The sequence below is a fragment of the Papilio xuthus genome, unplaced genomic scaffold (genome assembly GCF_000836235.2).
Source record: "Papilio xuthus unplaced genomic scaffold, Pxut_1.1 DF829660.1, whole genome shotgun sequence".
Taxonomy (NCBI): Eukaryota; Metazoa; Arthropoda; class Insecta; order Lepidoptera; family Papilionidae; genus Papilio; species Papilio xuthus.
In genome coordinates, this window is record NW_013528989.1 from 426079 (window position 1) to 451234 (window position 25156).

Consider the following 25156-nt stretch of genomic DNA (forward strand, 5'->3'; position numbering starts at 1 on the left):
CATTAACCAATTTACCTTTTAGGAGACAGACTTTGCACATAATTCGGATCCATTTCATCCAGATCTTTGCCTTTAGTCTCCGGAACACAACAAACCACAAAACAGAGACCTCCAACACTTATAGAGGCGTACAACCAAAAAGCACCATGTAAACCTAACGCTTGCTGAAAATCCACAAAAGTTTTAACACCGACAAACGCACAGAGGTAACTAAAAGCAGTCGCCATAGCACTACCAAATGCCCTATACTCCAATGGAAATAACTCTCCAATCAACAACCAAGATATAGGACTCATGCCTAAAGAAAATGCAATCGTAAACACCAACACACAAAGCAATGGAATCCAATCATTCTGGCCAACAGTCTGATGGAACATGACATTCTGAATTCTCTGATTCCTATGAACTTCTTCGTAATAAGCATAGCTACCGAAACCAGCTAACGCCATTGACATTAAAACAGAGCTAACGATCAACAAGGGTAATCTTCCAACAGTATCAATTAACAATCCAGACAGACAAGAAGCCAAAAGTTGCACGAAAGACACCGCGATTGCCGCACCGTGAGGATTCATACCACCAAACGTCTTCCTAAATATTGGTACAGCATAAAAAGAAAATGCATGAGCACCGGAAAATCTTTGAAATGTCATCAAACCGCAAGTCACGAGAATCGGTCCCAATAATCTATTCATAGTTCTAACATCAAGGGAACTAATAAATTGACTGCTTGACATTTGACTTTGTCGTTGACTGAAATTCTTCGATGCTAGAACATTAGTTCTTATTGTTGCCAATTCTTGAGCTACATCTGAATTAGGGCCACGTAACCATAGTAGACTTTTGTATGCTTCTTCGTCTTTACCTGTTAGTACGAGATAACTTGGTGTTTCTGGGATATAGAGAATGGTACAGAAGAGAAGTAGAGGTGCTGCTGATATGCAGAGTGCGAGCTGTTGCCAGTCGAGGTAGGCTCCGATGGTGAAACTGAAGAGTACTCCAAGATGACCAACTATCTTGAGCACGGCGCTCAAACAGCCTCGGATATCCGGTACTGATATCTCACTGATGTAGACCTGGAAGATTAAATAAATCGATATTATAAACTTATGTAAAAATAGCTAAACCACTCACGATGTTCGTGCCACCACCGGACGAACATACGACGAATAACTTTCTCGCTTGTGATAATGTCACACGAAAGATTTTTTTTATAACAGTAGGGGGCAAACGAGCAGCGGGAACACCGAGGTTAACAATTTAATATCCCTTTTTCAAGGGCATCGCCTACCGATGGTTAAGACGATGACCAGTGTAGGATAGAGGGCGGAGTCTAGGGTATACAATATTCTTTTTTATTCCATAGATAATGGTTTCCTACATGTGTTGTTTAAAGAAAAACTGACAAGTAGTTTTTGAGTTATCTATGTAGAAATCTTAATATTCCGAAGTAGTTTGTATTATTTAATTAATTTAGATTTATCTATAATATTATCTAGAGAGCTGAGAGAGTCTTTTAAAAATGGAAACCCATAGGCACACAGTGTGAATATGAAGCTTCAGGATGAGAGCTATCATCTTACAAGATTAAATCAGACTTGGCTCTTACTCATGTCTTTTATTACTACGTCGTTCCATCTCGTTTTGGGTCTGCCTCTGGATCTGCGACCAGGCAGATCCAAAACGAGAGGGAAAAATGTATAGTAAAAGACATGAGTGAGTGCCAAGTTTGATTTTAATCTTATAAGATGATAGCTCTCATCCTGAAGCTTCATATTCACACTGTGTGCCTATGGGTTTCCATTGTCGAAACACTTTCTCAAATCTAAATTAGTTGGATAACTCAAAAACTACTCGTCAATTTTTCAAAAGTCTAAGAAGATGTCATGGACAGAGCGAAGTAGAAGAGACGGATTGGGAAAGCTAATCAAGCTTGTGGGATACAAGATAGGTAGAGACAGATAGAGAGATAACAAGATTAAAATCAACTAAGTTATTTTCGTTATAAAATTTAATTATCATTCATCTGTTTCATTAAAAAGGCTTCGAGTTACCAAAAGTTTGTAAGAATAATTAAAGGCATTACAGCAACTGTTCCATTCATCGCTTGTTACTGAAGTAATAAATAATAAATTTATAGCTAATATTAAACTTTTCCTTACAGAAACTTTGTAAATTAGTGTCGTGACACATTGCCGGCATGATTTTTTTTTCTTGGATTTTTTTTTTACGTAATTATATTCTAAAATCAAATTCAGATTAGTGACAGAGTTTAATAATAGGGACGTCTAAATTGTCACTTGTAAACATGGAAACATATAATAGTTCTAAATAAAAGCGATTCAACTTTTCTATGTTTTATCTGGTTATTATTTGGCATTCTCATTTTCAATGCTTAATATTTTTGTGACCCTTTTTACGATTATTTTTTAATTTTTAATAATTTTTAAAAGAAAACATAATTTGCAATTTTTGCCATGTAAGTTGTCGTCATAGTACTTAATTAATAATTAAGTTACTCTTCTATATATATCTTTCAGCTGTATCTATATATAAATAAACTCATTTTCTACACATATTAACTAAAAAAAAAGTGTAACTTTTTTTTCAAAGTAATAATTTTTATTCTCACTTTCCCCTTAATGTGGCGCAACACTAAAGCTTTACGAGTAGAATAAACTTATCTAAAGACGGGAGCTTTTCCCAAGTTGCGCAAAGTTAGGGACTTTATCAATTACTCTTGAGGTGACCATCAACCGCGCGGACATTCCCGACAACTTGAGAATAACCGCTAGATAGAGATTAAAACTTATGCTAATACTACTAAGAACTACTAAGTAGATAGAGTCAAGATAGACATAACGATTTTGACTTTAGAAATATCAAATTGTTTTTAATTTAAAACAAGCAAGCGACACTTAACATAACTTAATTAACGTAGCGACTGATGTCCACTGGAGAGGTGTGTCAATGGATATGTCTCTTTCATTCCATCCCCTGGCTTCCAAATCTCTTCTAATCCTTTCCTCAACACAAATAGTATAGCGTGAGAGAAAATATTTCTATAAAACGAGTGTTTCCTACGGTAGGGCGGCCCATTTAAACTCTACAACTATTTAATTAACTTTGGAATAATAATTTTCATGTCTAGTCAATTAGTTGTATTTTATATAATATTAATATAGTAGTAAAAACTTTTTAGAAAAATAATGACTTACGTAAAAAACTCTGGCCACTACATTATGGTTAAAAGAGAGAGAAAGAGAGGGCGGTATAGCTTTAAAAAAAACTTACCTGAGACAACATAGTAAGTATGGAACAACAGAAGCCACCAAGGAAGGCAGTGACACACATCATCCGTACAGATGTCGCCACCACCGTCAATAACCAGGATATGCTGCACGGTGCCGCCGCCAGAGAGAGCACGCGGCGTCGCCCGTGTCGCATCGCGGCGCCTCCGGCCATACCACCGAACAACGCACCTGGTAAACAATCAGTAAGTTAACATAAAGGAGTTGGCTTAGCACGAATATTTGTGTCGCCATCGTATCATCATCGACTCTGTATTAAAGGGCAATATGAAGGTTTAAAGTTTAACAAAGAAGTAAAAACATGTTGGTAAATTCAAGTCACATGATTTCGGTAAGAAAAACTAAGGCCAGTAAGCGTAAGGACGTAGGTAGGACGAGGTAGGGCGACAATTTAAGCTTAGGGTGTAAAGAGGCGCCTCAGGCGCCTGAAACGGATGTTAAGGCGCCCTGTGGTGCCATATCTTTGGAAGATTTCCCCCGACACAAAATAAGGGCGCCACAAAGATCTCTCTCAGGGCGTCGTATGCTATAACCGGCTCTAATTTCACAAAGTAAGCCATTGTTTTGTGTTTAATTTATCTTTTACTTCACTAACGATGAAGTCACGTGACTATATTTCATTGCTTTTGTTACCGTGATAATGGCGGCTTGCCTTTCAAACGTCCATTAGTGATTGATGACTAAGGCTTGATTGATTCGATTGTTTGATAATATATGCAATTAACAGATGTTTGATACTTTTCGCAGTGAGTTTTTAATGTAGTACATTCATATAAAAATATCTTTTATCGATATTTTTAAGAGTATAAGAAGGAGCGTGGATGGCTCAGGGGTTAAGCACTTGAGTTGTAATCTGCAGGTCCTGGGTTCGAATCTCACCATGTACCAATGTGTTTTTCGATTTACATATGTACATTTATCCGACGTTCTTGCGGTGAAGGAAAACATCGTGATGCAACGTGAAGCACAAGTCTGGGAGGAAATTCAAAGATATGTGTGAAGTCATGCACTGGGCCAGCGTTGACTATGGCCTTGTCACCCCTAACTTCGGGTAGGCTCCGAGCCTCTCAGTGAGGACGTATAGTGAGCTGATGATTATAATATTCATTTATACATGTGCTGGAGAAGTGGAACACCTGAATTATTGTAGCTTAGTGTCTTATGCGGGTCATTGAAATTTGTCGCACCAAAAAAAATCAAGTTACCCGGTAACACGCATAAAAAACATACAGAAGAATTGATAACCTTCTTTTTGAAGTCGGCTTTTTGTATAGTGTGGCATTGACCTAAGAAATTAGGTCTTGTTAACCCTGGATGTTGTCCTAAATATCTGGCAAGACTCCATGAAAAATTATAAAATAATAGAATTAAGTCAAGCAGCTGCTAGAATTTGAGAGCTTTGTTGGCACAGTACCAGGGTTATCATTGTTAATGATAGGACCGTAGACGTTAAGGGTCTTAACTTGAATATACGAATTCAATTTAGTATCAGAAATCTTCCCTAAGTTATGCTTGTAACACACGTACAGTTATTGTCCATTTTGTTTTAATTCTAGATTTAAAATAAATCGTGTTTAGTCGACTTTATGTTTTTAATAGATCGTAAGTTAAATTGCAGAGTTCTCTGTTCTTACGCTCACCTCAGTTTTAACTGAACAATTAATGCAGTAATAAAACGATAGAGTTTGACTATGAGTCTGTTTTCTGGTTGCACTATTTAATGATTTGACTTTTTAAACGCTTATTTTATGTCGTTAGGCTTTAGTTTTTAATGAAAAAAATTAATAAAATTAGATTTTTGTGTAGAGAAGAAAAATCTTAAATAGCTAAGCTATTTCTAAGCTTATAAAAACTTAAATAAATAATGTAAAAAAGCGTGCGTTGGCCGGGAATCGAACCCGGATCAACTGCTTGGAAGGCAACTATGCTGACCATTACACCACCAACGCCGTGCAGATGCGTTCGAATTAAAAAGTGACATTATTAAATCAAAACACGTTCAACAAAAATATAAACACATATTGTAAATATGCATTCAACAGTGAACTTTTCTACGTTCACATAAAGTATATTTGAGTATCAGTATCGTGTTTATCTTTATCCAATGTTGACCTTTATATCCGGCAGCATAAAAGTCAAAGTTCAACAGTTAAATATATGAACATAAATAGATTTTTACCTTACAAACTTACCTAGAAAAGATAGTGAGGCGAGCCATGATGCTTGTTGGTCTGTAAGCTGGAAGTCCCTTCGTGTTGCGTTGGCAGGGCCCTGCAAGGACGCGATAGCAGGCGAGCTATAGCCCTTACCGAGGCCCGCGGAGAAAGGGGCCAGGGACACCGCTAGGGCTGCCAATACCTGAAGAAATAATATATTTATACTAGGGGTGTCAACAACTAAAATCTTTAGCTATGTTACGGCTGCAAAAGTTCTTTTGCCTTTTTTAATGTACAGTATTTGTTTTTAATTTCAATTCTATTCTTCATATTTAAATTATGTACTCTTTCATACATCAGACGTCGTATCTGAATTCACTCCCTTCTTACGCATATCCATTTTCAAAGAATCCATCTTTGGATATCTATAGATGCCTATGGATATCTATGGATAGATTGTTTGAATGAATGGAAGTCTATACTTTCTTAAGTCTTCTTTTATCTCATTGTTATCTTGTTTATTAGCTTTCCTTCTTGTACTTACGTGATTTTTAATATTATCGTCTTTGCGATTGTTGTGTTGCCCGTATTATATAGCCTTTACTTAACTTTTCTTAAATTGCATTCTTATCCTTGATCTGTTGTTGTTTGTTCTTGTTATCTTTTATGCGGGCTAATTTAAACATTACTGTTCTTGTCATCAACCTACCTTTATCACTATGGAGGGTCGGCACAGTATTCCATACATGTCTATCAGCCGTCATATCTGAATCTACCTTCTTACGCATATCCTCTTTCAAACATTTAACAGTGGTAGAGCCCGCTTTAACATCTTCGCACGAATTGTCCCGGCTCCACACAGAAGCCACACAGAAGCCACACAGAAGACGAGCGTGAAGTGGAAGCAATTCCGCATTTCGTCTGATGAGTGTGCGTCCCGGAGGTTTAATTTAGTCCTCTTTCCTTTCCCAACCTCTTTCTTATAAGGATAGGATGGGGAGTGTAAGTGGACTTTCTTGATGAGAGGATGCATGGAAAGGTAAAATATTTTCTTTCTGTGCATCCTCTCCTCCGTCGATTAAAGATAAGCAACGCATATACAATTGCGTATGTCTAAGAGCAACGGTCACTTCGCTATTTCAGCTATTTCAAGTGGCCACTCGCTCGTTTGCCACCTTATGATATAAAAGAAACAATCATACTTTCCCTGGTGTTCCCCTACCTTTGTAGCCATCTACATTTAACCACGTATTACGACGGAAACGAAATTATTTAATTTTGGATTAAAAATGTTTTTAAAAATACTTCGGATAGGCAAAAAATGAGTCATAATCTGATTCTTTTACTAAAAAAACTTCATCTTTCTGTAAATAATTAATCTTACTTATATTATAAATGCGAATGTTTCGATGGATGGATGTTTGTTAGAAGGTATATCCAGAAAGGTTGCATGGATCTTGCTGAAATTTATCGCTGACGTAAAAAGAAAGTTGTCTGAAAGAACACATAAGGTACAAATTTTTTTTATTTGTGCGGACGTGGTCGCGTGCGACAGTTAGTTTCGAAAACAACTGAATAAGATTCTTATTTTAATATCGTTCAAACAATCAAGAATCCCGAATAAATACAAGACCTCTCTGTTGTAATGGAGGTATCGAATCGATGAACGTTTAAATATTTGTCTCCGTAATTGAGCACTAGAGAGAAACACTTGAGCAAATTGAAATTTATCCAATTGTCTATTCGTATACTTAATATAGACGTACTAGCTGTCGCCCGTGTCTCTGTACGTGAGAAATTAAAAAAAGCTTTGTTCTACATCTATGCCAAATTTTATAGAGATCCGTCCAGCAGCTCTGGAGATACCTTTAAACAAACATCCATCCAAACTCCGTACGCTTGGCTATCTGAGCAAATTTTAAATATTTTCTAATCTACCTAACAACAATTCTCAAGGGGTTAAATTTGTGGCATCTTTAGAAATGAAGATATTAAAACGTGAACGCCATGTTAACAAAGAAATCGGGATTTAAAATAATAAGATTTAAGTTGAACTTGCTTACTACTTATGTTACTTAATGCCAACTTGACAAGGCTTCAGTCAACGAACTACATACTATGTTACAACTTAAAGTATTAACTTAAAATAAGATAAAGAAATAAAAATATCTACAAAACTTATAAAGTATATAGGTCGATCTTTTCTCTAATTCACGTTTTAAAATTTGAAAGTATTTAATAAAAAAAAAAACGTTCTGATAATTTAATTAGTTTGTAAAATACTTAAAAATAAAAGCCTTGAGTTCCAAATGTACTTAATACTTCGATGTAATAAAAATACATCGAATGCGAATGTTTAGATGGATGGATGTTAGAAGATATCTCCAGAACTTCTGCATGTATCTTGCTGAAATTTGGCATAGATGTAGAACACAGTCAGACATATTAATTAAGTTCTACGAGTTATCAACTACGTATGAGCTTGTTTTTTTTTATAACTCGCTGTATTCATTCGTAGTATATATATATCAGTAATTACCAACCTGCCAGTAACACTGTATATTAATCAAAACGTTCTTGTTTCAGACATATCGCTGAGTGATTCAGTCAAATTGGAACTCGTTACTCAAACCTTTTTGTTACGACTACATTTGGAGTTTGATAAAAAAGAAAATTATGTTTAAGTACTTAATAACTTATATGCACTTCTGTACGCTATATTACTAATCTTATATCTTTAAATGAACAATTATATATATATAAATGGAATCTCGGAATCGGCTCTAACGAATTTCATAAAATTTAGTACATAGGGGGTTTCGGGAGCGATAAATCGATCTAGCTAGGAATCATTTTTAGAAAATGTCATTTTATTCGTGTTCTATCGATAATCAACTTAAACATAAACTTCTCTTTTTCTATCGGTGAGATCGAAAAATATTATTCATATTTCATCATTTTATTAGTAATTCGTACTTAAATATAATTTCCAAAAAACACAATTAAAAAATAAATACCGAGCAAAGCTCGGTCATCCAGGTACTATTATAAATACGAATATTTAGATGGACGGATGGATGTAACTGCTAAATGGATTTTAGTGGTAAGAACACATAAACTACTAAGATTTTTTTTAATCTCGCGCGGATTCGTGGGTGACTGCTAATATGCTAATATTGTGATGAACAAGGATTTTTGTAATGAATAAACTCAAAAACTACTGATTTGAAAATATCTTTCACTACCTTTCCTTATAAGAAAAAGGATGGGAAGGGAAAGTGGACTAAATTAGGCCTCCGGGACGCACACTTATCAGACGAAACGCGGCATTGCTTCCACTTGACGCGTGTCTTCTGTGTGGTCGTGGTATTTCACCGGGCGAGCCGGGACAATTCGTGCGAAGATGTTAAAGCGGGCTCTACCACTGTTAGATAGAAAATACTTATGTATTTATAAAAAACAACATATAATGTAGCTTAAAAAAGATAACAAATATGTCAAGGAGGCTTACATAACCTATAAGTTTACGAGTTCATATAATCGCTTTGTTTTGATGTTCTTAGGGGAATTACAAGTTAAATCGGCTTGACATATTTAGTCAATATCAATATAGTGCGACGTACTTATTTGGCCCGGTGTGTTTCATCGTGTTTATATGAAAATGTGAAAAAAACAGCTTAGAATATTCACAAGGCAGGTACAGTCCGATGAGGAGTTTGTTGCTATTTTGACATCGATAGATGGCGCTACTAATCTATTGTGACAGATAAGGTTATTACTTAATAAAATTTTTATAAATAATACGGGGCCCATTTGCAAGTTAAACAACACATAAAAAAATAAGACGAATTGATAACCTCCTTCTTTTTGAAGTCGGCTAAAAAGGATACATACAAGTAAATTATGACAGCTTACTAGCGCCATGCTGTCACTGTCAAAGTGTTGTTTTTTGTTTACGGCTCTAGCCCTTAACGGATTGAGCCAGTATCGAGTAACGTCATTATTTTTTAACCAAATTCTACATGCCCATAATTTACAAATTCACAAAACTAGCTACTATAGTAGCGCGTATTTCCTCGGACCAGATAATTTGTGTATAATTTAATTTCACTTATGTCTATCGCGTCAGATAAGTGTGTCGGACTACTAATAGCGGTATAACAAGATAATGATAGTCATTAGCAACGAGTTAGTCCTCTCTTGTGATCCCTTAGCAACCTAATTACTTGTTATATTTACTAAGATAGGGCTTACACTGACGATATACTGTCGTAAAATATTTTGAATGATATTTGGGCATTACCAACTTATACGGTGGAAATTATTGTTATAAAATTTGTTAATAATTCTCACATACAATTTCCTTAGTATACTCGGATACTAGTTAAAAACAATTGGTTTTACTAGCACACGACTAAGTCTACACGGAATTAAAAAACTTAGTTGACTAAGTGTTCTTCCAGACTATTTTCTACATCTATGGCAAATATCAGCGAGATCTATTAAGTCGTTCCGGAGATACCTTCTAACAAACATCCATCTAAACATTCGCATTTATAATATTAGTAAGATTTTAACCTTTTCGAAACAATAGAATAACGACTTAAAGTATGCCTAAATTAGGTAAAATAGTAACTTGAAAAGATATCATAAAATCCAAAATGAAAACGAAATGCGCCTAAGTTATGTATGTATTTGTTTAAGTCAAAAAAACTGGGTCAAGACATATAACCTCAATCAAGGTCACTCCACACTGATGATTTGGGAAGCCTATATCTTAGTGTTGAGCTGACGCACTAGCAAATACAAATGTAGCACAAAATTAAAATTTTGTATGACTATCATTCGTGATTTATGAAATAATATCGACCTATTTTCGCTTATCTAATTAAATTTTTCAATCCATTTCATCCAAATTTAACTAACATATTATTCAATAAAACGTGTCCTATTGTTTTGAAGGCGATGGAATAATTTATGTACAACCAGCTACATAAATAAAGCTTTAAAAACGTGAGTATTGTCTGTAGTTTTAAAAAATGCACACACTTATCCATCTGTACGCTTCTGAACATAAATACATGCTATTGACAAAAACATGGTAACGTATTTTTGGAATCGAAGGCGTATACGAATTTGTAAAGTTCTGTAAATTGTATAGATATTGTTGCAGCTGACTGTACTTTTTCATACAAATAGAACTTAAGCAGCCAATGTTACTTTGTAATGTGAGCTTACCTGTGGCAGATGTCTAGATTTTCTCGATGTCTGCGTCGCGCCCCCTGTTAGGCACTTCCCATTCGGCTCCGGAGCTGTTATCTGCTTTTGTTCAGGTCTTATTATTGGTATGTTGTGCTTCTCAAAGTAACCGTTTTGTATCATTTGATCCAAAGACACTTCCAATTCTCTAACAGCTACAACCTTGCGACCGCAAACCGGATCGTCAACCACCATTTTCCGGTTACAACCGGACACTTCAGAGAACTTCACGTTCTTCTTTGGTTCGTCTTTCTTTGTTTTAGGTTTGTTTCCTTCTGGAGGATCTGTTGTCCAATATCTAGCATTCTTTTCAGTTAAACGAAGTGGTTTGCATATCGCCACGTTCTTCGGTGTTCGTCTCACTGGATCATCTTTCTTGTTTAGATGAATAACCGGTTTAGGTCTATCTGTGTAATCCGGTTTTCTTTGGGTTTGCGGTTTAATTCGATCTTCTGTTCTGTAAGGTTCGTAAGATTCACGTTGTCTTCTTCTCTCATCGATTCGAAAGTCATAGTAATCTTTTCTATATCTACGAGTCCTGTCTTCATAACACGTATAGTTTCGTGGTAGACTACTATATTTGGAGTCGTATGTTGTTGGTAGGTTTAAATATTCAGGTCTTATCGGTCTGAATAAAGATAGACGACCTTGGGCTTCGTCAAAATCTGAATAGATATCTTCGTAGACGTAACCGTTCTTGCGTTGCGGTCTATCGTATCTTTCAAATCGTTCTCTATATCTGTTTGTGTTGTCTAGTTCGCGTCGGTTTGTTTCGTAGCGTCGCGTTGCGTACCGTTTCTCGTAAACTGTGGTTTCGGTTCGTTCCGTTTTCCTCTCGGCTTCGTACCGTCGTCTATCGTAGTCATGTTCGTAGTCTGAATGTCTGTCGTAAAGAAGTCTTTCCCTCGAGCCCGCCATTCTCTTATTAGTTTTCTGCCTGAAAGAAAAGATTGTATTTTAATGAAGTTGGGGAATCCTTAGAAGTCAGTATTGCGGTGTAGGCGAACTTATTACGCCCACAATATCGTTATATTGGGTCGCTTCACTTTCATTGAATATAATTTAAATGTTCATTTTATTATTTTAATCAATCTTATTGATGGAATATTGTTTTCAACAGTTAGTAGGTTTATGTTTCCCACATTTAGACTTTGACTAAGATATCATCTAACTCTAAACTCTATCTAACATGTGTACCATATCTACATTTCGCATACGTAATCCAATTAGTGTGTTGCACGCTGCATGCATACGAGATGAGATCTGTTACTCTGAATATTAAACTCGTGCATTTCAAATAAAATGGATTAAGGTTATTTATATCGTACTATAGAAATTGTTTAAATTAATTTGGAATGCAAGAAGATTGTAGAGTTGTCACTTACTCTCAAACTTACTCAAATGATGAGAATTTTTGGTATAAATGTGATTATTAGGTAAACGAAGCAATGTTTTTTTTAAAACAGAAGGGGACAAACGAGCAGCGGGAACACCGAGGTGTTCAACGACGCCCATGGACATCAGCAATACCAGAGGAACCGCAGATGCGTTGTCGGCCTTTGAGATGGTGATACGCTCGCTTCTTGAAGGACCCTATGTCCGGTTTGGAAATACCGCCGAGGACAGACCAAAGAAACATCTATCTATACCTTCGCATTTATAATATTAGTAGCTGTCCCCCGCAACTCAGTCTGTGCAGAGTTGAAAAACTTAATTAGTAGCCTGTGTTCTTCCAGGCTATGTTTTATATTTGTGCATAATTTCATAATGATCCGTTTAAATACCTTCAAACAAACATCCATCCATCTAAACGTTCGCATTTATAATATTGGTAAGATTAAAAAGATTATGTAATTTTTTAAAGTTCCAAAAAAATTTTTTTTTAATTTAAAAAAATATATTGTTTATTAAAAAAATTACGTCAAATTAATTTACAAAATTTTTAAAATAAACTTTACAAAGACTGTTTCATTTTCAAATAGCTAAAAATAGCTAAATATTTGTGATTCCTTGATCGGCAATTATTTCAGTTGGGAAAGATTAGTGAGGGGTTTGATCTTAATATAGTAACAGAACAAAATTATGTTACTACAGAATTTTCACGTACTTAAGTCACTAGTGATGTGACAAAGTTTTATATTTTATCGATATTTTTTGTAACATGTCTTGAATTTTTAAAATAATATTTTGTTAATATATTTGTAGTGTTGGCGTGATATAAGTTACTAATCAGGATGTATTTTAGATAAGATTAACTATCGCCCGCGACTCCGTCCGCGCGGCTATAAAAATATAATTAGTAGCCAATGTGTTCCAGACTATGTTCTATATGTAAGCCAAATTTCATAGAATCAGCCGTTCTGAAGATACCTTTAAACAAACATCCATCCATTCGCATTTATAATATTCGTAAGAAGGTTATTACGATGTAGAAGCAAGAGTGTTGAAATTGCATCTTAATTTACTACGTGAATGATTCTAACAATAATATCGATACGTACATCACTAGATGTAGCGCAGTGCGGCCAAACTTTAGCCGTCCGTCGATAAATCTCGGTCGTTGTTACGACTGAACCGTCGCATTACTCATTGGCTAGTCTGCAAGTCGTTGACAGGCTACGAAAGCCCCGTAATTGATGTTTTTGTGAACATACTTCAGTCAGGTGGTCTAAAGAATTCATTTTGTGGATAAGTAAACAATTTAAGACTGTTTTATAATTAAACTAGCTGTCGCCTGCGACTCCAACCGTGTAGAACTAAAAAGAAACTTAAGAAGATAGAAAGTATATGTATTCTTCCAGACTATGTTCTATATCTATGCCAAATTTCATCAAGATCTATGCACCCGTTCTAGAGATATCTTCTAACAAACACACATCTAAACTTTCGCGTTTATAATATTAGTAATATTATGTCGAAGTGTAGATGTGTTCGAAACATTTGGAGTGCGTAACATTATAAAACTTCTCGCAAATTGTTTTGTCATAGAGTAGATACACAGTACATAGACGTGTCATAGAGTAAGCTATAGACTATACAGCACAGAGTAATATAACGTTGAATTTAATAAGGCAGGGGCTATGTTTGGCGCACTGCGGCGTCGGATGGCAGCCAACAGTAATGTCAAATTCTTTTTTTATTAACTTATGTTTGTATATTTTTAGGTTTTTTTCGGAAAGCTTGCGTTTATTAAAAACGCAACGAAAGAAAGAAGAGATTCATGAAATTATTATATAGCTATTTTATTGAATTAAAAAATATATATGAAACGTAACCGTAATGAATATCTTAATTACTAATATTAAAAATGCGAATGTTTGTGTGGATGGATGTTTGTTAGAAGGTATCTCCAGAACGGCTGCATGGATCTCACTGAAATTTGACAGCGATGTAGAACATAGGCTGGAAGAACACATAGCCTACTAATTATTTGCTTTTAATTCCGCGCAGACATAGTCGCGGACAACACGTAGTATTACATAATTACTTGTTTCTATGTATTTCTGTTAATTTTGCGAAGTTTAGTAGTAGTTTTTTCTGTCAAAGAATAAGTTTAATATTGAGTACATACTGGTGACAAAAATTATTAATTAAAAAAAGTTTTAAGGTTTGATAATATTTTTGAATAAATAGAATAGATTTAAAATAAAATCATTGTCATATTTTAATTTTTTTACGCTTATGTAAACGCTTTTGGGCTCAGCTGCAAAGTTTGTCCTTGACCGAGTTTCCCGCAATCGGCCATCTTGCAAAAATGTCGCATTTCGGTAACTAATTTGTAAACAATGTATTTGTATTATGAAAAAGTTATAAAATCGTATTGCCATTTTAAATTAACATTTATTAAATATTTTAAAATAATTTTCAAATAGGTATAAATGTGCAATTTACTTATTAATAATAACTTTCGGAAGCGATCGTTAAAGCAACAAAAAAATGGCGAAATAGAAAAAAAGGGTATAAAAATATGTACTTTCGATTACTACAAAAGACATGGACCGTTTTATTATTAAAATGTAACAAAAGAATTAAAAATCAACAACAGATAAAAAATTATCGCAATCACAATCGTCTAAAACAAAATACAAAATAATTTATTGAAGTGCTTTTAAAAAGTGTGCGTATTTTATTTCACTTCAAACCCGTTGCAAAATTACGAGACAAAAAAAGGATTCGTTGATAAAATATATTTTGGGTTTTTAAAGCCAAAACGACAAAAATGTTGACATCTCACTCATTTTCATGACTCTTTCTCACTCATTTAAAACATGTTGTCTCTTTCATTTATTTAGTGTAACAGAGATAATAAGTTTTCTTTCTTCGTCATGCACCAAAACATTATTCGATTTTTGAATTTCAAACGATCATGTTCGATATGTGCCAATGAAAACATCGTGATGCCATCAAATATTAAAAAGAAAACCAAAATTTGGCAACCAACCTGTCAGTCAGATTTGACTGACCTAAGTCACACATATTAGGGTAGCCTTTAGCCCTTTGGTGGGGAATTATGACCAGACAACGATCTAACATACATAAAGATGGTGGTATGATAAGTTAGGATTGTTTTTAGCTTAAAAACGTTCGTAAGGAAATTAAAATAGCGACGCAGCAATGCATATCTGTCGCTAACTTTGCGCAACTTTTTATTCGATAGTAGTGTGTTCCAGTTTATTCCAGTTTGTAAAAAAAATGTCACGGATAAAACTCTGTTACTGTGTTTATTCCATTTTATTTACTAAATAAGCGTAATCATTGTATTAATATGGAGAACTGATCGCCAACCTTCGCTAGTCGGAGGGGCACCTCAAGAAGAAAAAGAAGAATATGGAAAGCGAAAAATTTTAAAAATTTGACACAGTTGTGGCGTGCATACAACTTATTTTTGGTTAACAATAAAATTCTCGTGTCACAATTTTCGTTCCCATACTCCTCCGAAACGGCTTGACCGATTTTCATAAAATTTTGTGAGCATATTGAGTAGGTCTGAGAATCGGCCAACATCTATTTTTAATCCCGCGCGGACAGAGTCGCGGGCGACAGTTAGTAATAAAAATATAAAAGTCATAGTTATTAATTATGGTCTACTTTGGTTAGTAGGAAAAAATCCAAACCAAACGGAAAAAAATATACGATTTACGAATTATCGTTATTAAACAAGTTGTCGTCAGCGTCTCGGTCAACGCAAAATAAAAATATTAACCTGTTTGTTCTTCCAGGCTGTTTTCTACGTCTATGCCAAATTTCAGCAAAATACATGCAGCCGTTCTGGAGATATATTCAAACAAACATCCATATAAACATTCGCATTTATTCAAAAGCCTAGTATCTACATCTAGCGTGGGCAGGCATCCCGCAAGATGGACCGATGAGCTGGTCAAGATTGCGGGAGCGTCCTGGATGTAGGTGGCACAAGACCGGTCATCGTGTCGATCTTTGGGGGAGGCTTATGCCCAGCAATGGGCGTCTCATGGCTGACAGGAGGAGGAGGAGTATCTAGATTGTTTTCATTTATAATTTTAATATATGTGTGTGTTTTATCTAAATAAGACTGTTTTTCAGTATAGTAGAATATTGCTTTGTCGTTTATAAACATACAATTCAATGACACACAGGTAACTGCGTAGATATGTCGACATATTTCACTTTGTCTGTTTACATTTTACAGTCACACGAACTTGATAAATGATTTCATTACAACTTGTCTTGCCCCGTGTATCACATACTATGTTACGTGTGAATCTTATATATTTAAATGAGCAATTCTTGTATATATATAATTGGAATCTCGGAATCGGCTCCAACGATTTTCATAAAATTTAGTATGTAGGGGGTTTCGGGGGCGATAAATCGATCTAGCTAGGAATCATTTTTGGAAAATGTCATTTTATTCGTGTTTTATTGATAATCAACTTAAACATAAACTTAACTTTTTCTATCGGTAAGATCGACAAATATTATTCATATTTCATCATTTTATTAGTAATTCGTACTTAAATATAATTTCCAAAAAACACAATTTGAAAAAAATACCAAGCAAAGCTCGGTCATCCATATTTTTTATTGTTTATTTATGTTGGACTAGTTGTTTCCCCGATTTTGTCTGATAATACTTAGGTGAAACTATATAATAATTATAAAGTATTCTATTATCATCATCAGCTCACTATACGTCAACCGAGGGGCTCGGAGCCTACCCTAAGTTAAGGGTGATTAGGCCATAGTCAACGCTGCCCAAGTGAAAGGGTTGACTTCACACATATAATTGAATTTCTTCTCAGATATGTGCATGTTATATATATCACGATGTTTTCCTTCACCGTAAGAACGTCGGATAAATGTACATATGTAAATCGGAAATCGAAATAACACATTGGTACATGGCGGGATTCGAACCCAGGACCTGCAGATTGCAAGTCAAGTGCTTGACCCCTGAACCATCGACGTTCCTGCGCATCACGCTCAATTATAAATTATCCTTTTATAAAATAAACTAACAGTTGCCCACGACTCCGTCGATTAGTAGCTTATGAGTTCTTCCAGGATATGTTCTATATGTATGCGAAATTTCATCAAGATCCGTTCAGGCGTTCTGGAGATACAAACAAACATCCATCTAAACATTCGCATTTATAATATTAGTAAGATTATATTTTGTACACTAAATAAATATTAAGCTATAATTCATATTTTTTATTAAATGTTTAAAAGCAAACCAATCGTGAAAAATCGGAAAAATCGCTAGTTAGTTTATAAATTTACAAATGCTTACTACTTTTTTTATTTAAACCCATTGCTCACATAATATTAATAATGTGTTTAGTAAAAAAAATACAATTTTGTATAACTTTTATTTGTTTGTGAACTCGACTGTACCTATTAGATAAATTATCGAAGCATTGATAAAATGTCTCCCTTACTGTCCACTCTACTTTACTAATATTACGTTAATATGTAAAGCATACAGACACACAATATTTAGTTATTAGCGATGTTTTTTGTGTAAATTGGATAAAATATGCCATCTCTAAATATAGCTAAGTTTTACTATAATAACTTTTATAATTAAAAAAGAAAAAAACAATTAACTACGTAAAAATTTCTCTTTCATACTTTCCTTATTTTGTACCAATTCCTTTAAGAATTTATACAAAGGTAATCAAATTACGTTAAATAAAATAGTTAAAAAATTATTTGGTTCAATAAATTGTGGTTAAATTTTAACCAATTGGCAGCTACTAGTTTTATTACTAGCTATTATTGTAGCCCTATTTAAATACTTTTAACCGTGACTCCATTTGCGAGGAATTAAAAAAAAAACTTAATTAATGGCTTACGTATTCTTCCAGACTATGTTCTACATCTATACCAAATTTTAGCGAGATCCATTCAGCCGTTCTGAACATACTTAGTAACAAACATCTATCCATACATTCGCATTTATATTAGTAAGATACATATTTTTGATGACTCTATAATTTTATTATGAACGCATCTCAATCAAACGATCGACGAAACTGAAAATAGAGCTGCAGAAAAATCGTATTCAATCAGGCAGATAAAGCCATTAGCACACAGTACCGAAAGCAAAGCTCAAGCGAAGCGAAGCGTTACGTTAAGCACACTAGTAGTGAGGGAGTGATTAAGTAACCTATGAACAAGTATAAGTGTGACTAACAGACAGGATACTTAATGAAAACCTAACGTTTGCTTCATACTACACCCTTTTACCACTAAATCTGCTGCACACAACTAATATAATGTCTTTTTGTCGCTGTCGTATTTTTGCATACATTGATCATAGAAGCAGCAGTATTGCTAATCACGTTTTTAAAAAGGATCTTAGAATCAGATCCGCTTAGCGACTCGACTAGACTGTTCGATGGAACGCACCATATCCCTTTCTAAACATTATTCGCCTCGCTTCGTTTCGTTTTTTCAGCTGTGTGTTACAAACTTAACCCGGGTATAGTGCTGCACAACGGTCATTTGATTATCCGGCGCCGGATATAACTGGATCGATCCGGATATTACTCGATTAGTAGCGTGCTAATATCGTTTGGTTACTTTAACACCTCTCACTTTAACACGTGTATTTGCAATTTATAAATCCACGCATTGCAAATAAAAACAATGTTGAAAACCCCAAAATATAATAAACTCGGTATGAGGATGACAGTGGGCCTACCACGACGTTTTGCGTCCCGGAGGCCTAATTTAGTCTTCTCTCCCTTCCCACTCTTTTTCTTATAAGTAAAGGATGGGAAGTGGAAGTGGACTTTCCGGATGAGAGGAAGCATGGAAAGGGAAAATATTTTCTCTCTGTGCATTAGTTTTCCTCGGTCGATTAAAGGCTAGACTAATTAAGTTTTTTTTTATATATCCACGGGGACGGAGTCGCGGGCGACAGCTAGTTTATAATATTAATAAGTTGTAAGTGAGTTTGTCTTTAGATTTTTCTGGGTACAATTTTTATCATATTTAATTTAAAATATGTTTTGTTTGTTTTTAAACCAAAAGGTGGCAAACGAGCGAGCGGCCACCTGAAATCGCTAAAAGAGCGAAGTGACAGATGCCCATAGACATACGGATTTGCATATGCGTTGCCTACCTTAAATCGATGGAGGAGAGGATGCACAGAGAGAAGATATTTTCCCTTTCCATGCATCCTCTCATCCGGAAAGTCCACTTCCACTTCCCAATCTTTCCTTATAAAGAAAAGGATGAGAAGGGAACGAGGACTAAATTAGGCCTCCGGGACGCACACTCTTCAGACGAAACGCGGAATTGCTTCCACTTCACGCCTGTCTTCTGTGTGGTCGTGGTATTTCACCGGGCGAGCCGGGCCGATTCATGCGAAGATGTTAAAGCGGGCTCTACCACTGTTAAATATTTATTAACATTTTCCTCACTATACGACCTAGTTAATATTACGTCATATAATAACACAAAACTCATTCAAATAAAAGTCGGCTTATTGCGACTGTGAATGTGGAACGCGTTGCTTGTTACAAACCAACAACCGAGTTGCCAGTTGCTACGAGTTGCTGACAATTGCCAGAAGTTGCCAGAAGTGGCAAACTGCAGCCTGCCGACAATTGCCAGTTGTCAGTTAGAAAGAATAACAAAAATTAAACTTTTATTATTACTTTACATTTGCCAATTATGTATTTAAGCAATAAACAAAACTTTAACTTTTCGAATCATAGACAACTTGAGCCTAAAATCTTTATTAAAAAAATACTGCTTCTGTATTTTATGGTAGTTCGAAATTCAAAACATCTTTACAAGATTTCCATTCATTCTCTTTGTTAAAAATCCCCGCTGAGGGATCCGAAGCGTACCCTAAGTTAGGGGTAATTTGGCCATAGGCAACCACGCTGGCCCAATGCGGGTTGACTTCACACATATCTTTGAATTTCTTCGCAGATATGTGCAGCATCACGATATTTTCCTTCACTGTAAGAACTTCGGATGAAGAGGTAAGAAATGTACATATGTAAATAAAAAAGGGTCGTGACAGACAGACGAACGGACAACAAAGTGATCCTATAAGAGTTCCGTTTTTTTCCTATAAGGTACGGAACCCGAAAAACATTGGTATATGGCAGGATTCGAAGCCAGGACCTGCAGATAACAAGTCAAGTGTATTAACCCCTAAGCCACCGACAATCTTACAATACAAAATAATATGAGAAAAAAGGCAGTGGAAGCCTACTTTTAGATAAAAAGTTTCCAATATAAATTATTGCAAAACAAAACGTAATACCTTCACGTCAATGTTATAATGCTGTTACGAAAATACGAAGCGTGTAAAATATATAATGTGATACATAAGGCTAAAGGAATTTATATCACGTGGGAATAATAAATATGTTCCCGATAATTCCATGTACATTGAGAAATATAAAAAAGAACAAGCTACGTTTTTTTTTGTTCATTATTTCAACTTTTTTTTAATGAATTTTATTTATTTATTTTAAAGACATTTATAATATTCCTCTATATTACTAAAATTATCTTACTTCTTACAAGTAGATGCATGGATGGATGGATGGATGTTTGTGATAACGTATCTTCATTACCGTTCAACAAGATTCGATTAAATTTGGCACAGATGTACACAGATGTAGCTACTATTTTGTTTTAATTCCACTCGGAAGGATTCGAGGGCAATTGCTAGTTATTGTATAAAAAAATACCCAGCCTTCTATCTATAAGTTCTCGGTCTTGTAAATTAAACTTAAGTCTTGTAGCTAAATTGTTCATACATTAAAGAAAACATACAGATAACAAGGCTCTGGCCACTAATAAAAAATACCTTAGCCCCTAAATATACTGATTTAAAAAAGCTCTGTTCCTTAAAAATATTATAGATGATTAAAAAGGCTCTGGCCACTAACCAAACAGGTACTGGCCATTAATAAAAAAAGTCACTGGCCACTAATAAAAAAGACCCTAGCCGCTAAATAGACAGATTTGAAAAAGCTCTGTTCCTTAAAAATAGTTGATTAAAAAGGCTCTGGCTATTAACCAAACAGGTACTGGCCATTAATAAAAAAGTCACTGGCCACTAATAAAAAAGGCACTGGCCATTTATAAAAAGGGTCTACCATTAAAAAAACTTCGTCAAAAACATCATGGAACTTGGTATCGTGTAGTGATGTTCGTGAGGGCGAATAACATCAAATTCAATAATATCGTTATCCGGCCGGGTGAACGCATTGAACCGGTTATAAAGCTATTACAGTGTAATTGCCGGATAAAGACTTTAATGATAATTACCATGTTTGCCGTAAACATAAAGTAATACATATAAAATGAGGAAATAAAATAAAATTGGTCTCTTAATGATTGACTTTAATACAATTGTTAGAAGTAATATACACTTTTAAGCTCCTAGTCAAAGATAATAGAATATTCTATTACTAATTAGGTTCATGTTTTGATCATAAATATCTTACTAATATTATAAAATAATATAAAGCGAATGTTTTTTATAGATGGATGTATGCTAGAAGGTATCTCCAGAACGAATTAACGAATCTCGCTGTTTGGATTTTTTTTATATCATAAGGTGGCAAACGAGCGAGCGACCACCTGAAATCGCTGAAATAGCAAAGTGACTGTTGCCCATACATAAACGCAATTTCATATGCGTTGCCTACCTTTAATTAAGGAGAGGATACACAGAAAGAAAATATTTTCCCTTTCCATGTATCCTCTCATCCGGAAAGTCCACTTCCACTTGCCATCGTTTTTGTAAGAAAAAGGGTTGGAAGGGAAAGAGGACTAAATTAGGCCTTAGGGACGGAGAACATAGTCTGAAAGAGCACATAGGCTACTGATTTTTTTTATTTGTGACAGCTTGTCAACCATAACTTTGAGATTTTAGTTACAAATGCTTAGTCACTATTTATTATTTAATATTCCTATTTCAAATTTTAATAATAGATTACAGTTAAAAAATTTATGGGGGGGTTTCTGAGAATCTCCGTTAAAAACATATTGCTATCTCTGTTTTATCAAAGATAATGACAGGGATGACGATATGTTTTATACGGAGTTTTATGTTTCAAAAGCCAATAGTTTCACATTTCTTTAGTATTATATATCGTTGAAGCAAATATCATATTCAAAATTTAAAATCTGAATTTGATATTAAATTCGATATCGGATAAAACGCAACGGGCGAGGGACGGGACATTCCATTATCCGGTAACCGGTTGTAACCAGATTAAATCGGATATAGCAACGTACGTCTAATTGGTTAAAAATCATTGCACAATCTTACTAATATTATAAATGTGAATGTTCGGATGGATGTTTGTTAAAAGGGAACTGTTTGGCATACTGTCTTGAAGAACACATAAGGCTACTTTTTTAATTCAGCGCGGACAGAGTCGCCGGCGACAGCTAGATTAATATAATGTTTAAAGGTAATCTGTATTACTTAAATAATAATAAAATTACGTTTTTTTATTCCTTTATTATTCTCATGTACATTATTTTTGACGATATTATTTTTTTAATAAAATGTTTTCCACCGTTGTTTTTGGTCCATAAGTAGTTTTTTTCTTACGTCTTTATTAAATAGCTTTTGTTTTTTTGAATAAAAATTTGGTATTAGAATAACACTGTTACGTTATTTATAAAATAGTAGTTGTTACCCGCGACTTCGTTCGTGCGGAATTAAAAATAAAATTTAATTAGTAGCCTATGTGTTCTTTCAGATTATGCTCTACGTGTATAGCAAAGAGTTTGATCCATTCAGCCGTTTCAAAGATACTTTGTAACATACATACATTCACATTTATAATATTAGTATGTTTTTTTTTATAACTTATCATAAATTTTAAGCTTCTTTTGAAAGAATTTTCTTTTCAACTTGTATTGAATAGACGTTCAAAGGACACATTTCACGCCTCTTTCCGTCGGACAAATTTCAGGAATTCCTCTTTTGAACGTTCTTGTTCTCACTATAACAAATTCCTTAGCAGTCAAAATGTTTTGGTTTAAAATATTTTTCATAAAAAAACAAACAGGTTTTATGTAATTTCATTAAAAGACATTTGAAAAATATTGCGATCCATTTTGCTATGTCAAAAATTAGAGATATTGAGAGTCGAAACTCAAATCATAAAAAAATTTAAACATGGATGGATGGTAAACTGATATATAAATACGGCTAAACACTCACGTATATACGTCCGGTGGCGGCACCGACTAGTTTCGAACCCATCGGGGGCCCTTCATCAGGATGAGTGGTACTGGTATTATTTCGCGGACGCGGCCCATCGCTCACAAGGACGAATATACGTGAGTGTTTAGCCGTGTTTATATATCAGTTTATTATAATGTCTCACGAAAGTTTGAATAATTTAATGGATGGATGTTTGTTAGAAGGTATCTCTAGAACGGCTGCATGGATCTCGCTCAAATTTGACATATATATAGAACATGGTAGAACACTAATAAAGTTTTATTTTAATTCTGTGCGGACGGTGTCACGGGCGACTGCTAGTATCAATATAAATTCATAAAAGCTATATTTTAAATGTAAAAAGAAAACGTGTATATTTATTTCAAACAAATCATGGATTTGAAGTTAACACAATGAAATGGTGTTTGTCTTTTTGTAAACGAGATTTTTTTTTATATCATGAGGTGGCAAACGAGCGAGCGGCCATCTGAAATCTCTGATATAGCGAAGTGACCGTTGCCCATAGACATAAACAATTGCATATGCGTCGCCTACCTTTAATCGACGGAGGAGAGGTTGCACAGAAGTAAAATATCTTCCCTTTCCATGCATCCTCTCATCCGGAAAGTCCATTTCCACTTCCCACCCTTTCCTCATAAGAAGAAGGGTGGAAAGAAGACTAAATCAGGCCTCCGGGACGCTAAAAATTATGGCTTTTTTTGTATGAGAGTTTGGACTGTGGAAACACTTTAATAACGTCCTTATGTAAATACTTTGATATGGTGAAAATATATTTTTTTATCTAGTCATTTGTCGGAGTAAATATAAAAATGTAGTAGTGACCCATTTGCCTATATCTGGAGCTCCCGGGCACAATTGCTCTGATTTTATAGATTTTCAATTGTTTTTATATACATTTATGTGATACTAGCTGTCGCCCGCGACTCCGTCCGCCCGGGTTTAAAAATAGATGTTGGCCGATTCTCAGACCTACTCAATATGCTCACAAAATTTCATGAGAATCGGTCAAGCCGTTTCGGAGGAGTATGGGAACGAAAATTGTGACACTAGAATTTTATATATAAGACTAGATGTACCCGCGACACCGTCTGCGCGGAATTAATATTATTTGATCCTTTATTTAGTTTATTTATATTACAGGATAAAAATTTGTTAGTTCACGATCAATTAAAAAGCAATTAAAGCTTTGAAATACCTTTACCAAAAAACTATCTTAAACTATTGAAGGTTTCTGAAGCTAACATCTCCGTTTAAAACATCATCAGTATCATCTCTGTTTATTTAAATAAAACAGCGTTGATAATAAAAAGATTTTAGTCCCAGAAATCCACAGTAACTTACTGTTTGTCTTTCCAAGGGAAGCTGTGACTGGTTGCTATTATGCGGAGGGAATGCGTCACTAAAATCATGTTTATACAACTAAATCTGACAAAATCAATAATCTACCAACTTACTTCAATCCCCAAAGGCATCACAAATTGACTAAGTTAATAAATCGCCATCTCTACCTGAAATAGGAACACTGAAAAATAAAATCATGAAAAAAATTAAACAATTATATTTAATAATAAAAAAAGAAAAGATATCGCAAACAGCTTAAAAGCTTAGCTAATAAAATTAAAAAACAAAGGGGTAAAAAAATGGATTTCACACTTTTTTCCTGTCGGCGATAGAAGCGCCCTCGCGACCGTTCAGCGGCGCGGTGC

General features: G+C 34.7%; 1 protein-coding gene and 1 non-coding gene across 2 annotated transcripts; both read right to left on the reverse strand.

The window, feature by feature from the left end:
* On the reverse strand, positions 1-25156 carry LOC106115434 (facilitated trehalose transporter Tret1). The gene is made up of 6 exons (XM_013308791.1): positions 25104-25156; positions 24905-24958; positions 10706-11663; positions 5504-5669; positions 3295-3482; positions 1-1076 (listed from the first exon to the last, which is right to left on the reverse strand). The coding sequence occupies exons 3-6, from the start codon at positions 11642-11644 to the stop codon at positions 12-14; spliced, it is 2358 nt and encodes a 785-aa protein (XP_013164245.1). The 5' UTR covers positions 11645-11663; positions 24905-24958; positions 25104-25156; the 3' UTR covers positions 1-11.
* Positions 5189-5260, reverse strand: TRNAG-UCC (transfer RNA glycine (anticodon UCC)). The gene has a single exon. It is a non-coding gene; the product is annotated as a tRNA-Gly (tRNA).